Source organism: Aedes albopictus, chromosome 3 (genome assembly GCF_035046485.1).
Source record: "Aedes albopictus strain Foshan chromosome 3, AalbF5, whole genome shotgun sequence".
Classification (NCBI taxonomy): Eukaryota; Metazoa; Arthropoda; class Insecta; order Diptera; family Culicidae; genus Aedes; species Aedes albopictus.
The window spans coordinates 170,038,772-170,055,603 of record NC_085138.1 but is presented as its reverse complement, the minus strand read 5'-3'; the positions used below and the strand labels follow the sequence as shown (position 1 = coordinate 170,055,603).

The 16,832-nt window shown below is 39.2% G+C and overlaps 1 protein-coding gene across 13 annotated transcripts in view; it reads right to left on the bottom strand.

Annotated features, from left to right (window-relative positions):
- Positions 1-16,832, bottom strand: part of LOC109402762 (ras-specific guanine nucleotide-releasing factor 2-like) — an 839,143-nt gene that overhangs the window by 729,000 nt on the left and 93,311 nt on the right. For 12 of the 13 annotated variants that reach the window (XM_062861325.1, XM_062861329.1, XM_062861315.1 and 9 more), the window contains one exon: positions 15,087-16,259. In XM_062861325.1, the coding sequence (XP_062717309.1) occupies positions 15,087-15,176 (90 nt within the window). In that variant the 5' untranslated portion in view covers positions 15,177-16,259. The remainder of the gene's footprint in view (positions 1-15,086; positions 16,260-16,832) is intronic. The other variant, XM_062861317.1, reaches the window with a different exon arrangement.

Genomic DNA, 16,832 nt, shown 5'->3' with positions numbered 1-16,832 from the left:
GGCGTACTAATAGTGATGTAAAGAAAATGAAACTATAGATAAGTAGAGTGAAGTGGGGCAAGAGTTTCTTCTGAAGTTTTTGAGCTCAATTCAAATTATTTCTTTTGAGTGTCAAGGTTGTTCGAAGCCTTTTTAAAAAAGAGTCTTTCGCTCCAAAAAAAATTAAAAATTGATCAATATTTCGAAAAGTTTTAAATAATTGTAATTTGCGATGGTCCTTCCAACGCATGGAATGGAATCGTTATAAAATCGAATTCGATATTTTATTTTTTGGCGTAACTATCAGTAGGTCGGCTCTAGGGGCACGTTCTCCTCCATTCGGGAAATTTGTGCCATTGGCGTAACTAGGTATATTTTGAAGATGCTTTAGCATGTATAACTTTTTGCAAAAATATTTGGAAATCATATTCTACACATAGTGGGGCAAAAGTTCGAATTGTGGGGCAAGAGTGCGCAACCTTAGGTAAAAACCTAAAATTCTGCAAAATGTTCATATTATTTCAAGAAATTATGCAATTAGTGAAAAAATTTGACTATAGTTGAAAAAAAAATTGTTTATACTAGATTTGGAGGAAAACTACTAATTTTTGGTGTAATAAATTTAACCCTGATTTGGGTAAAATCCAGATCGAAATTTAAAGTGTATTCCAATTTCAACATCAAATATTAATTGGTTTTGAGTATTCCTATAACCAAAGTGTCAAAATAGTGTACTACGGGTATGCGAAATTCCACAAACACTAGATTCGAACTTTTGCCCCAGTGGTGGGCAAGAGTTCGTATAAGACACACACATACGAAAAGTGTTGTAACTCAAAATTGAAAAGACATTTGGCGTAAATTTGTTCAACACAATTTTAGCTCATGAATGGTAGAATCACCACACGGTATTCATTAATTTTATCTGCGCAAATTTTTTGAAAATAATTGAACCTTCAACTAAGGTCGAACTTTTGCCCCACCTTACTCTATGTGAAATAAGCCTACTAACAAACATCTTTCAATATTAAAAAAAGGTCATTGTAATGCTTCGGCAGATTACTGACAAGATGTGTGATGAATTAGTTCTGTCATGGTAAAACTTCTAGCAAGTTAGTCAAGGTTCTCTGATTTCAGTGCCCCTTCATTGGAACATTCCCTTTCCCATAGTTGAATTCCTGAAGTAACTTCTGAAACAACTACTGAAAGAATTCATGAATCAACTTTTAAAGAAATCCCTGCTGAAATTTCAGAAGTTATTCTAGGAATATTGAAGGAGTCTCTAAAGATAATTCCGAAAGTAGCGGATGAAATTTGAGAAAACTATAAATGAAATTGTAAATGAATTCGTTAAATAATTTCTAAAAAAAACAGTATTTTTTTAAGAATTCATAGATGGATTTTCTGAAGAAATTTCAGGAGAAATATCTGAATAAACACCTGAAGGTCCCTGAAGGAATACCTAACAAAACCTCTTGAGATATTTTTGTTGTGTAGAGGTACGCCTAGAGGAAATGCTGGAGAAATTTCTAAAGAAAAAAAAACACACACACAAACATAGAGGAATACCCGGCGGAATTTTTGATGCAATCTCTGTGTGAATTTCTTTGTGAATCTCAGCAAGAATATCTTTCAGACTTTACATACGAACCCTTACAAGCATCTCTGAAAGAAACTGCAGAAAAACTTCTGAAGGAATTCTAGGAGCATTTTCTAAGACTTTCTCAGGAAATCGTTGGAGCAATTTCTAAAGGTAATGTAAACAATTCTTGAGAATTTCCTTAATATTTTTTTTGTAGAATCCAACAATCCTTGGAGAAAATTCTTTAGAAAGAGAGGAAATTCTGGAGATATTTCTGAAGAAATTATTAGTCGTATTTATAATTAAAGCCGTGGGAGATTTTCTGAAAGAATCCTTCGAATTTTTTTTGGTGGAGCCCCTAGGGATGTTTCTATAGTAATCCCTGCAGAGAATTCCTGAATGGATCTCACATGTTTTCAAAACAGTCCCTGGAGGAATTAAAAAAATCCCACGAAGAACTTCTGACGGAAATTCAAATTTTCAAAAATTTCCTGGAACAATTTTTTTAAGTAAACCCCAGGGAAAGTTTTAGAATAAATCCTAGGAAGATCGTTTGAGAAAATACTAAAAAGAAATTCAGAAGAATTTTTCGGTAAAGGCCCCGAAAAATTGAGTAAATCTCTGGAGGAATTTATGCAGAAACTCATACACAACTGTCTTAAAAGGGCTTGGTGGTCTAGTGGCTACCGCTTCTGATTCGTATGCAGAAGGTCATGGGTTCAATCCCAGGCCCGTCTCTTTCATCCTACTTTGTGTCTTTCTATCCACTTTCTCTCTCTCTCTTCACTACATATACAACTCATGTATATTCATATTCATCGCTAGAACCAGAAACGAATTGAAAAAAAAGTCGTTTCTCTCCCTCCCAAATTCCATTCACAGCACAGTGTATATAACGCCTACAAGTTATGCAACCAAAGCGTGCTGTGCCGCTTGACCTTATTCACCTTATTCACCACACAATCTATCACCTTACCTTACGAACACTATAAATAAATCCCTATCCATGGATCGCATCACCGACCCAACGGTGACTCCCAGATCCCCCATCCTTTCCGTCTAACAAATACCCCAGTCCGTACTGGTTGTGGGGATGCAGAGGTGCTCTCGGTCTTTAGTAGCAACAACCAGCACACTCTAACATTCCTTTCCCTTCCCAACTGACTATAAGGACGTGTCCGGCGCCGTTATTGATCCAAAATGCATGAGCTGCTAAAATTGCACTTTGAGAATAAGTGGAGTGTCCCAGCCCATATTCATTTGGATCTCAGTGCAATTGGTACCAGCTCAAATCAATCACGGAGGATCACAAACAATATTCAAATAATATCCTATGTTATTTTATAATACATTCTGCAAATTATTTCAAGCTGATTACCAATGGTGTCAATAGCCGATATTAGTCATTGACAGCACCAGCTTACCTTACCTTACCGGTCAGGCTAAGGCCGGGGTGGCCTCTGCTGTACATAGTAGCCGCCTCCATTCCACTCGGTCCATGGCTGTTTGTCTCCAGTTCCGCACTCTGCGTAGGGTCCGCAGATCGTCCTCTACTTGGTCGACCCACCTAGCTCGCTGCGCTCCACGTCTTCTTGTACCGGTCGGATGACTCTCGAGAACCATTTTAGTCGGGTTGCTATCCGACATCCTGATGACGTGACCCGCCCACCGTAGCCTCCCGATTTCCGCGGTATGGACGATGGTTGGTTCTCCCAGCAGCTTATGCAGCTCGTGGTTCATTCGCCTTCTCCACGTCCCGTCTTCCATCTGCACTCCGCCGTAGATGGTACGCAACACCTTCCGTTCGAAAACTCCAAGGGCGCGTTGGTCCTCTGCACGTAGGGTCCATGTTTCGTGCCCATAGAGGACGACCGGTCTAATCAACGTTTTGTAGATGGTTAACTTCGTGTTACGGCGAACTTTATTCGATCGTAGAGTTCTGCGGAGTCCAAAGTAGGCACGATTTCCTGCCACAATGCGCCTCTGAATTTCTCTGCTGGTGTCGTTGTCGTCGGTCACCAGTGAGCCCAAGTACACGAATTCTTCAACCGCCTTGATTTCAGCACCGTCGATATGAATTCGGGGTGGCGGGCGCGGTGATTCCTCCCTGGAGCCCTTTGCCATCATGTACTTTGTCTTCGACACATTAATGACTAATCCGATTCGCCTGGCTTCACTCTTTAGTCGGATGTACGTTTCCGCCATCGTCTCAAATTTACGAGCAATAATATCAATATGATCGGCGAAACCAAGCAGCTGAACGGACTTCGTGAAAATCGTCCCACTCGTGTTTATCCCCGCTCTTCGTATTACACCCTCCAAAGCAATGTTGAACAGCAAGCACGAAAGACCATCACCTTGCCGTAACCCTCTGCAAGATTCGAAGGGACTCGAGAGTGTCCCTGATACTCGAACTACGCACATCACTCGATCCATCGTCGCCTTGATCAACCGTATCAGTTTATCCGGGAATCCGTATTCGTGCATAATCTGCCATAGCTGTTCTCGATCGATTGTATCATACGCCGATTTGAAATCGATGAACAAGTGATGTGTGGGCACGTTGTATTCGCGGCATTTCTGCAACACCTGGCGGATGGCGAACATCTGGTCCGTTGTAGTGCGTTCACCCATGAATCCAGCCTGATATTGCCCCACGAACTCTCTTGCAATCGGTGATAGACGGCGGCATAAAATTTGAGAGAGTATCTTGTAGGCAGCGCTCAGTAGTGTGATCGCGCGGTAGTTCCCGCAATCCAACTTGTCGCCCTTTTTGTAGATGGGACAAACGATACCTTCCATCCATTCCTCCGGTAATACTTCCTCCTCCCAAATCTTGGTAATGACCCAGTGTAGTGCTCTCACCAGTGCTTCTCCACCGTATTTTAGAAGCTCGCTTGGTAGTTGATCTGCTCCAGCGGCTTTGTTGTTTTTCAACCGGCCAACCTCCTCCTCAATCTCTTGAAGGTCAGGGGCCGGAAGTCTTTCGTCCTGTGCACATACTCCTAGATCTGTTACCACGCCACCTTCGGTACTTGCAACGTCGCCATTGAGGTGCTCATCGTAATGCTGCCGCCACCTCTCGACCACCTCACGCTCGCTCGTGAGAATATTCCCGTGATTATCTCGGCATATGTCGGCTTGTGGCACAAAGCCTCTGCGCGAGCGGTTCAGCTTCTCGTAGAGCTTTCGTGTGTCCTTAGCGCGGTACAGCTCTTCTATCGCTTCGCGATCTCGTTCTTCCTGCTGGCGCTTCTTCATCCGGAAGACTGAGTTCTGCCTGTTCCGCGCCTGTTTGTAACGTGCCTCATTCGCTCTCGTACGGTGTTGCAGCATTCTCGCCCATGCTGCATTCTTCTCGTTTTTCAACTGTTCACATTCGCCGTCGTACCAGTCGTTTCTGTGATTCGGAGTCGCGAAGCCTAGAGCTGCAGCCGAGGTACTACCTATGGCGGATCGGATGTCCCTCCAGCCATCTTCAAGTGTAGCTGCGCCAAGCTGCTCTTCCGTTGGTAGGGCCACTGCTAACTGCTGCGCGTAGTCTTGAGCCACTTCTACGTTACGAAGTTGCTCGATGTTGAGCCGCGGCGTTCGACTTCGACGCGTGGTGATAACTGTCGAAAGTTTTGAGCGCATGCATACAGCGACTAAGTAGTGATCCGAATCTATATTCGCACTGCGGTATGTGCGGACGTTGGTTATATCTGAGAAGAATTTACCGTCGATTAGAACGTGGTCGATTTGGTTTTCTGTTTGATGGTCGGGTGATCTCCAGGTGGCTTTATGGATATCTTTGCGGGGGAAGAAGGTGCTTCGGACTACCATTCCACGGGAGGCTGCAAAGTTTACGCATCGCTGGCCGTTATCATTCGATACGGCGTGCAGGCTGTTTCGCCCGATTACCGGTCTGTACATTTCCTCCCTTCCTACCTGCGCGTTCATGTCGCCGACAACGATTTTCACGTCACGCGGCGAGCAACCATCGTATGTTTGCTCTAACTGCGCGTAGAACGCTTCTTTCTCGTCATCGGGTCTCCCTTCGTGTGGGAAGTGGACGTTGATGATGCTGTAGTTGAAGAAACGGCCCTTAACTCTCAACATGCACATCCTTGCGTTGATCGGCTGCCACCCGATCACACGTTGTCGCATCATGCCCAACACTATAAATCCTGTTCCCAGTTCATTGGTGGTGCCACAGCTTTGGTAGAAGGTAGCCGCTCGATACCCGCTTTTCCACACTTTCTGTCCAGTCCAACAAAGTTCCTGCAACGCCACGATGTCGAAGTTGCGGGGATGTAGTTCGTCGTAGATTATCCTGTCACATCCTGCGAAACCTAGTGACTTGCAATTCCATGTTCCAAGTTTCCAATCGTAGTCCTTATTTCGTCGCGTGGGTCTTTGCCGATTGTATCGAGTCGTATTTTCTCCTATGTTATTCGCAATGGGGATTTTTACGGGTGGCTTATTGGGCCTACGCCAACACTCCTGTCTCGCCGGAGGGCCATCGTGCCAGTTCTGTTTAACGTCCCAACCAACACTGGGACGACCACGCTGATGGGGCTACCACCTTGGATCTAGCTGGGCGTGGTGCAGCGTTTCTTACTCAGCCGCTGGATGCCAGAACAGACGCTGTTTGAGCCGCACCTCCTTGGTGAACAGACACTCGGATCGTACCTCCTCAATCTAGCTGAAGTCAGAAGGACAACAGTGCCCAGGCTGCACTACCAGCTAAGCACACAACTCTTAGCTGGCGGTCTTTGTCATCGCTTGACCCGTGGAAGCATGAGGTAGGAACTTGTGAGGACCAGAGCAATATTGGACGCTCTCCTTATCGACTCACCGTTTTGCAGCCCGACAGCACCAGCATCATCCCCAAATAACTCTCATATTACACTAGTTTACAAAATAAAGCGAAAGTCGTGAACTTCTATCAATGACCAACATTTTTGAAGCACAATTTAGTGCTGATTTCAAAACCGTGCTTCAAAAAAATTGAACTGGAACAGTTTTTGGGTTTAAGCTCAACATCGAGTTTTACAACTTTTTAAAATATGGAATCTACCAAAATTGAAAAACCTTGCGTTTTGTTCAACCAATTTTAAATCTTTTTCCATAAATTAAAAGCTGAATATAATACCATTCGATCATCTGAAGACAGGTTTTGCGTCAGATTGATGAAATTCAAGATATTGGAGAATTTTAGGTACAATCTCCTTAAATTTTAGCAAAATTTCCAAAAATATATGAAAAAATGTATTTTTTTTTTTCAATAAGAAAAAAACAATTCATTCTCAATGTTTATTTGATGTAGGCGAGTTACAGTAAAAAAATTTGCTAAAACGGAGCATTGATTACGGAGAATGAGATGGGTGAAATGATCAACAACATCATCAACCTTGTATGGAAAGTCGGAAAAATTTACGCTCTACTGTATTTTTTTTCCTTTATGTTTTCGAACTCAGGGCATGATTCTACACCAAAAGCGATCATTAGTTTACCTAGTTTAAAAATGCTGTAAACTAGTGTTTTTTTCTGTAGGGTAACTTATCACTGCGACCAATTTTCTGATCTTTTGTGATACACCACCCGCTTTAATCTATGTAACCACATATCAAGGCGATAGGTCACTATGAGCAGAGACCCCCAGCGCATGATCGTCGGATGTTTCCCCGCAGGGAAGAATGTGTCGTGTAAAATTAATTACTTTACAAGGCTGTAAGTACCATATTTCAGAGGGCTGTAGGAATCCCTTATCAAAATATCTGACTCTTGTAGTAAAGAGTGTAACACAGTCACATAATAAATGTGCAGAGGTTTCAGATTCCTCATCGTAAAACCGACAAGTATCATCTTCAACTTTTCTCATTATTTTCTTGTGATAATTGGTAAGACAGTGTCCTGTTATTAGTCCTGTATATGTGCACAGGTCTTTTTCGGACAGTGAAAGATGCTTGTTTGTAATTGATACATTTAGAGTAATGAACTTTTTAGTTTGTCGTGCACCTTGGGTTTTACTCCAGTTTGCATGAACCATAACCCTTTCCCAGTTCCTCAGTTCCATTTTTATGGAACATGAAGAGTTGCCACAAAAAGGCTCTGGGCCTAGAAGAGGTTTTGATGATCCTATTCTTGCTAGTTCGTCTGCTTTTTCATTCCCATCTATTCCTTGGTGCCCTGGCACCCAGTAAATATTTATGGTATTGTTAGCAGATAATTGCTGTAGCAAGAGAATACATTCCCATACTAACTTCGCATTACAGCTGTAAGATTTTAAAGCAGTTAACGCTGATTGACTGTCAGAGAAAATGCAAACATTTGAATGCTTGTATTTCCTCTTCAAACAAATTGTGGCACATTCTAGTATTGCTTGTATTTCAGCCTGGAAGACGATTGGCCATCTACCCATTGAGACTGACAAACTAACACCAGGGCCTATTACTCCAGCTCCCACTTGATCGTTTTGTTTCGATCCGTCAGTATAAAAAACGAAAAACGATTGAACCTGGACGAATTTGCGGTCCGCCTTCATTCCAAATGGTACGGTCCGGCTCTTCTACGTTATATAAACGATCAAAATTGAACTGCGTTTCCACCCAGTCATCATTGACTGTAACTAATGGGTTGATTTGAATTTCTTTTAAAATACTTAAATTTCCTTTGATGTCACCATCATAGAAGACCTTGATTCGTTTAAGCCGTAATGCGGCTTTTTCTGAAGAAGATTTAGAATTGCATCTAGTGCTTTTGTACGAGTGCTACGCATTGCACCAGTAGTAGACACGGTAGCCAGATTTTGTAGTTTATCTAATTTTTTTATCGCTATTTTTTGCTTAGTTTTTGGCCGCATGTGATGTCCAGTTCTCTATGTTGCCGTGGAATTCTTTACAATGTTTCATATGGAAGTTGTTCTTCTCCCGAAATAATCAAGGATAACATGTTGAATGATTCACAAATCGATCCAGGTGTTGCAATACGAACAGTTGAAAAAATGGGCCTGAGGATCACTGCTATAGGGCGTAATTGACAAAGCAACAACAATGCGCAACAACAACCAAATTTTCTTGATACAATTCAATTCCTATTCAGAATAATTAATAATTCAAAGTAGTTCAGCATGAACAAGCTTAAATGACACAGTTCTTAATTTTCTAAGAATACAGTATGAATTTTATAATTTTTGCACTGAAAATTGCATTTATTTTATTGCGCCCGAATCAATACCCGATGATGCTAAATACGCCCAATACTATGCGCCTTGAATCAATATCAATTTCAGAATCGCCTTTTACTATTCCCCTTGTTTTTGAAAGAATTTCACCGTGATTACGTTTTGATTTCAGTTTAGCCTTTTACTTTCGTAAACAAAACACCAGAAGTAGAAAGCGTAATTCTTGTTTTTGTTTCGTAAGACATTGTTCATTTAGAATTGGCAGCCAATTAAACACCCCATAATAAATTAAAAAGTTTCCATAAATAATTCGAAAATTGACAATAAGTAAATAGGGGTGGAAGCAATAATTAACTATAAAAGTTCCATAAACAAATCAAAAAGCGCATAAATAAATCAAATCTTCCCATTAATAATTGATTTTCGAGCAATAAAAAATGCCAGAATTTCCACAAATAAATCAACAATTGCAATAAAAAACTAAAGTTTTTCCAACAAAAAATTTCGAACATACTACATTACAGAACTATTATAATAGAAAGACTGAAACTATGTGTGCAATTTTACAGACAATCGCTTGCGGTCCGAACTCGCTAACGCTCGTCGGACTTTAAAAGGGGATAACAACTCTGTTCGCATTCTACCGGGCAAATTCTTGGATCTGTGGATTGCCTAGATCCGAATCGACGCAGTTACGGCGCGTCGGATTTCGGAAACTTCGGCGGCCTTGTGCCGCCTCAGTTCCTCAATCCTCTATGCGGCTTTGCCGTATGGCACGGCCGAAACTTTTACTTTACTCATTGTTTCGTATTTATTGCTAAATTTTCAATTGCTTTTTTGATGTTTTTCAATTGGGAATTTTTAAATTATTTATGGAAAAATCAGATTTATTTACGGAAAATTTAAACTTTTTTGGTGGACGAAATGTAGTTATTTATTGCAATTTTTGAATTATTTGTGGAAATTCCGACATTTTTTATTGCTCAAAAACCAATTATTTATGGGAAATTTTGATTTATTTATGCACTTTTTGATTTGTTTATGGAAATTTTATAGTTTATTATTGCTCCCACCCTTACTTCTTTATTGGCAATTTCTGATTTTGGTATGGAAAATGATAACTTTTCTATGAGTCGTTTATATTTTAGCCTTTAGAATTCGGACGCAGATAATCACTTATATCTCAAAGGTGGAATAACAAATGGAAAATGTAAAGCCCTCAACATAGAGATAATTTATTGCAGTTTATTGGAAAAATATCATTGAAATTATTAAATTTATTTTTTATGCATTTTTTCATTTTTTTTTTCGTTTTAACTTGCTTAAAAATCTGTACAATGGTAATACATTTTAGCATCAACGCGTCGACGTATTTGTCTTACAATCGGGTCATCTCTTTAGTGGCCTTAAACCCTCTACCAGTCTGATTAGGATTCCTAAGAAACTGTGCCAAGCATTTCTTGCGAAATTAAGGGCAATTTAGTGAATTCCAAGGAGGTGAAATTAGAGTGTTTTTGAGTGCCAAATACTATCTATCGGTAATCATACTACTGAACATTCCCAGCTGTCGTGAAAGCTCGCCAAAGTAGCTCATACATCTACAGATCCCTCGTGTGCATTTTTGAAAAGCAACACGAGGTTCTTGAGGCTCTCGTCTTTGTACACATTTGCTGTCATCGTAATGTGAGAAAACGATGCCCAAAACTCGAACTTCCTGCCAAAATATGGAATTCCAAGCGGGTTAATCCATGAACACAAACTTCAATCTTCCTGGGACACTTTTTCATGGCATCTGTGCACATCACACATAATGGTTTTGGACTTTAGGAGGTATTATCATTTTACGAGACTGTCGTAGCGGACCACACTAAATTTTCAACGAATTTGTGAAAGATGTTTTTCCTTCTCTTGTCTTCAATTTGAAATAACTTTTCACTCGTTGTAAGAAAATTGATGAAAATTTCACCATTAATAGAAGACTAGTTTATGATCAGACTACTGTAAAAGAGTGGTGATTATGATCATTTACAGCGTCACAATAAATTATACTTTGCGTCCGGATTCTGACTGGACAATGCTTTACGACACAGAATGGAATTACGCCTTTCACTCTACCCGTGATTTTAAATAGTTAGAAAAATAATATCAAGGAAAGTTGATGAGTATTTAGTAGGAAAATCTTGCATCTTTTCACTCTTACAATCACTTAAAATGTGTACATTTAGCCAGTTACGACCTTTTCACGAATAACTCCGGATTTCTGTTCTTGATTTCGCTAGTCGTCTTCTGCATATCTGTGATCATCTCAGACCTTAGTATTCTTATATCCACTGTAACCCTTTACATTGTCAACCGTCCTAAATCCTAAAGATACATGTAACTAAAATCCTGCTTTTTTTGTCAGCGTTATTATACTTTCTAAGATATAAAAACATTAATGTTCAGTCAGCTGATTTTTGTGTCAAAAGTAAAATTGATAAAGATTATTTATCAACTTCCTTACATTATTTGTCATCCCTACAAAACCTCGAAAAATAAAATATATAAATATAAATTTATTTAAAAAATCAACAGTTTCATCTTTACCTAACCAGTCCATAATTTTCTAATGGTAATGAATTTAATTGTTATCATAACCCAATCTGTAAGGCTGTAAGTCAACCTATCCAAGCGTCCCCTGTCCTGTGTACTTTCGAATTCAAGTGATGAATGATGAGTGTAACGCTGAGACCTCCCCTACTCTTGCGTTACGTAAAATTTAACAATATTTTTGTTCAAAAAAAAAATCAAAGAATGCAAAGATAAGGTCTATGCAAGCTGAATTTTAACGCTCGAGCAGTCGCGTCTATGACTACCTGCAGCGACACCGCGCTCACGCTGTGTACCATGCCTGCATTGTTCATGGTGCGTGTACACAGTACACGACGCGACCGCTCCCGGGTTAACTTGTCTTTGACTTGTGATAAATGCACAACGGATACTTCTTCGGTTCCCATTAGCGCTTACGGCCGATTCCTACACTTGCGCTCAACTAGTAAACCAGATATACATATTTAGCTCAAAGTCCAAGCGGTGCACAGTGGGAAAAAATAGGTATAAAACGCGAATAAATTCAATATCTCTGCTCGGAGAGGATGGATTCGGATGAATTTTTGACACAAACTGCAACAATCTCTACAGTTTCAGATAAGGAGAGTGTCATTCACCGCACGATGCTGGAAATCAGTGAATTTAGCTCGTTTTACCCCACTGCCTCTATCATACACCTTTTTGAGAAAATCCTCATCTATTCCCGACTGGCGCGCAAAATAAATTACTTATTTAACTCGTATTTGTGTAAAAACTTCCATAGTATCGGCAATTCAACATAGGGTTGGTTCTACTCTTATCGATTGCGTTCCAGTCCGGGCGGAGATACATGTGAAATTTCAAAGAAATAGGGGATGTCGGGGTTATTTGAAGATGTTTCAATTTTTAAAGCCGTGCGGTGAGCCAAATCAGCTCCATTCGATACTACGGAAGTTTTTACACAATCACGACTTAAATAAACCATTTATTTTGCACTTCAGGAATTTCCGAAAAAGGTGAAAAGAGAGAGAGTGGGGTGAAACGAGCTAAATACATTGACTGCCAGCATCGTGCGGCGAATGAAACGTTCTTTATCTAAAACTGTAGAGAATTTTACAGTTTGTGTAAAAAATTCATTCAAATCCATTCACTCCGAGCCGAGATATTGAATTTATTCGCATTTTATACCTATTTTTTCCCATTGTGCGGTGGTGAATGAGCTGGCGCTAAAGTGCTAATGGGTTAAGGTGAAACTGGAAGCATTTTCTCATTTTTTCGGTTTTTGACTCTTTATTAAATAACGAAGCAATATTTTCAAAATCGGTTTTCGTGCACATGTAGAGTATGGATCAAGGTATCTTCTGAATTTTTTTGAGGTGGAAAATGTTTTCCATTTTTGCAGAAACCATTTTTTCGTGAAATTTTGTTCAAAAATGGTTTCTGCAAAAACGAAAAACATTTTCCACTACATAAAAAATTCAGAAGATACCTTGATCCATACTCTACATGTGCACGAGAACCGATTTTGAAAATATTGCTTCGTAATTTAATAAAAAATCAAAAACCAAAAAGTGAGGAAATGCTTCAAGTTTCGCCTTAAGCCCTCCCATCGCGTCAAGATCGAATATCCACAAAAGTAATCCCGGTCTGAGTTTGTCAAACGGTATCTGAAAAATTTCTGATCATGCTAAATTTTGTAAAAGAACTCTGTGTGACACTTCTGGAGGAACACATGGAAGATTTTCTGAAACAATCTGTAACATGATGATTTGGTTTGGGAAGTTTTGTTCGGAGACCGTCGCAATGAAGTTGAAAATTCTGGGTTTACTTACTTTTATTTAACACCGCAGAATAGCAACAACAGCCGACCTACACTACTCGTATAGGAAGATCGTTCGCCAAATACAGCACAACCAGTAACCACAATATATCAAGTGCTTGTCAAGAATCTCTTAATTTGCGAAGGAACCCCTTGAGAAGTTTCGGAAGGGATCCATGGGGGAATTTTTGAAGAAAATTTTTGAAGCAATTCGTAAAGGAAAACCAGGGTAAACCCTTGGAGAAATTTTAAATGAATTTCTGAACTTTAAAAAAAAATTTGGGGCATTTATGAAAAAATCTTCAATATGTATGTTCATTACTCAAAATATTGGCTATCGAATCAACCATACATATTTTGGGAAACAAAACATACCGATCGTAACAAATTAGCGAGATCTTGGTTTATTCGTTATTTAGCGAGAATTACTAATATACGCCAAAAACTCCGAGTCTTTTATCGAAAACTCAGTTGTCATTTTTTAATGTTTTGGTACAGTTTGATATACAAGTTAAATAAAAATAAAACAAAAAAATGCTTTTATTGTATATAAAACTCGATTTTATAGACGTTTTGAAAATTGCAATGTTCACCAAATCGGAGTATACCTGTAGAGCCGACCTACTGATACAGGGGATAGACAAAATGATCGGGACAGGCAAAATTTTCCCTTCTCAAAAAATATTCAAATAGCTGTAACTTTTCGAAAAGTGCATCAAATATTCTCAAATTTTCACTGTAAGTTGATCAGCTATTTGTGTATCAGTGGACAAAATTTGGAAAAGATCGAACTCTTCTGCACGAAGTTATAAAGATTCTAAAAAAAAAGGTATAATTATCCGATAGCCAACTTTGAGCTGTTATATCTCCGGATTCAATGAACCGAATGCAATGAAATTTTGACCATATATGACTTATATAATAAGCTTTGAAAAACTTTTGACATAACATAAAATTCTTAACACGGAAGAAAATTATAACGATTAGATTATTTTTCTAATAAAATACCAAATTTTCTTAAATTTCAACATTGATTTAAAATACAAGATGCTAATTATAGTTTTTTTAAATCTCCTCTGATTGTCTAGAATACATAAATGTTTTGAAAGAAAAAACCAACATAGGCGAAAATTCATTGAAAAATTAATGGGATGCATATTAAAAATAGACCAATTTACTAAAAAATCATAAAATTTATGAAATCGTTATAACTTTTTCTCTTGTTAATAATTTTAGGTTTAGTCAAATGTTTTTCAGAGCTAATTATAAAAGTCATAAATGGACAAAATTTCATTGCATTCGGTTCATTGAATCCGGAGATATAGCAGCTCAAAGTTGACTATCGGATAATTCTACCTTTTCCTAAAATGTTCATAACTTCGTGCAGAATAGCCCGTTCTTTTCCAAATTTTGTCCACTGATACACAACTAGTTTATCAACATACAGTGAAAATTTGAGAATATTTGATGCACTTTTCGAAAAGTTACAGCTATTTGAATATTTTTTGAGAAGGGAAAATTTTGCCTGTCCCGATCATTTTGTCTATTCCCTGTACCTGTAGTACGATATTAAAATTAAAAAAAAATATCGCCTCACACCATCTCTACCTACATGTATGTTGATTAAAGACTCTAACATATCAGAGACAATATCGTCCCCTTAATGCTAGAACTAGGTAACTCGACGATTTTTCAATACTTTATTGTTTTTAACAAAGGCTAGAACCAAAAAAGTAAAAAACTTTCACTTGTAACAGAAAGAGTAGAAACTGAATTAGCATTCAAAGCCAAAAAAAAGTATTATTTTAAGGCTCCATATTTTTGAAACAACTGCATGAAAAATTGTGTAATTTTCAAACTCGTTTTTCTTCAAACCTTGAGTATTGAGCTACCGAGTTCTAGCATTAAGGGGCCGATATGTTTTACGCATTCCACTTATAACAACTTATTACACATTTTAAAAGACTCACCATCGAACGATCATAATGTGCTCGCTCGGACATCATCAATAGCTGATTCTCGTTGACACGAATGGCCCGCTGCATTTTTGGGCTGAGCATTTACAACCAGTTGAAAGTGACTTCGTCCCGTCCTATATACTGCCACCAGAAATCCAATATCGATGAGCACCTCTAATGGCAACGAATGAACTTCACACGTGATCAAACTTTAACGAGTTTTCCAATCCAGGCCAGAACCGTCACACCGATGCTACTGAATCATTTAACTAAACTTTCGTCGAATAATTGCTGGCCGTTCTACCGTGAAATGAGCTGCGACGAGCTTTGCTAATGCATGATTAAATTCACACGAACATCCTTCTGCGTTTTCACAACACTTGTCGGGAAGCACGAGTACATCAGAAATCTCACTCCCAAATGGCACCAGCAACAGGTCGTCGTATTCCCATTTGAAGAAAATTAATTGCGAAACCGAGCACACGTTCACCTCGCACATTCCTTCTGTTGTCACCCGTTGGAGATGGATGCTCGCAGGGTTCCATCAGCTGCTATATCCATCGCATGAAACACTTCCATTCACTTGCCCACGACTGTATACCAAATAATTCACCTTATTCTTCTTAACGATGATTTCTTTCCGTTTTCACCTGCCCAATCACATCGTGGCAAGAACAAAAAAACGCAGACGGGTTGTGCTTTACGAGCAGCTCTTCTCACTAATTTGAACAAAGAAAGCTTTTTATATTTCACTTCCTCTGCGGCATCCCCTAAGACGGTAGAACACAAGCATCGACTGTCGCAAATAAATAACGCAAGACCTTTTTTATGTCATAATTGCCATCCCCAGAGAGCCGAACTCCCCTCGTTCGAATGAAGATTCGGTTTCGCTGAGTTTCACCGACGGAACCGAGCTTCTGTGACTTTCCAATACATTCGCACTTTTAGCACTTTGTTTTGAGATCACTGCTGGTTAAGGACAGGAAATGGTTGCCCGAAGCTCTTGTTCCATCATACGGCTGTTGTTTCAGCCCCCTCGATTGGTTTATTCGAACTTGAAAACTAGTAGAGTATGGAGATTTCCGCTAAGTGCTGAGGGTGCTTCTAAATCCTGGAAGTCACCCTGGTACGGCTTCCATGCGGTATTAAGATCCGACGATTATCCTAAAGTTGTCCGCAGACTATCTGAAAGTGAGAAAGTTGAGAAAATGAAGAACATCTTAGATACACATCATATAGACTGTAAAATGTAATGCCAATAAATATAAAAATAGTTTTGCTTTTGGAAATTCAATTTTAAAATAACGATTTGGACTTGAATTTCAATTTGATTTGTAATTGGTATTGAATTGAACCACACCATCTTGTTATTTGTCACCCTAATCACAAGATAAAAAATGGGTCCAATATTTTTCTACGAACAACAAAACCACCAAGTATCACGACATTTTGAGATCCACTAAATAGATTTTCTAAGAAATAACTGCTAGGAAATTAAAATGCCAGATTTCAAAATCATCCAACCGATATCTAAACTTAGCATCATGCGGCTCAAATTATAATTGGATTGCTAGGCAACGGTTCGGAATGAGCGCGTAGAACCTGCGATGTGGCCTAATGCCCACAAAGGATTTGGACTATAAAATTGATTTGCCAGATGCCAAGGCACCGCGCAAAGGTCTTGAAACGATTTGCTATTGATATTGATTTCAGGAAAAGCGACGTCTAAATTTGGTTCAGCCAGCCAACCAGCAGCCA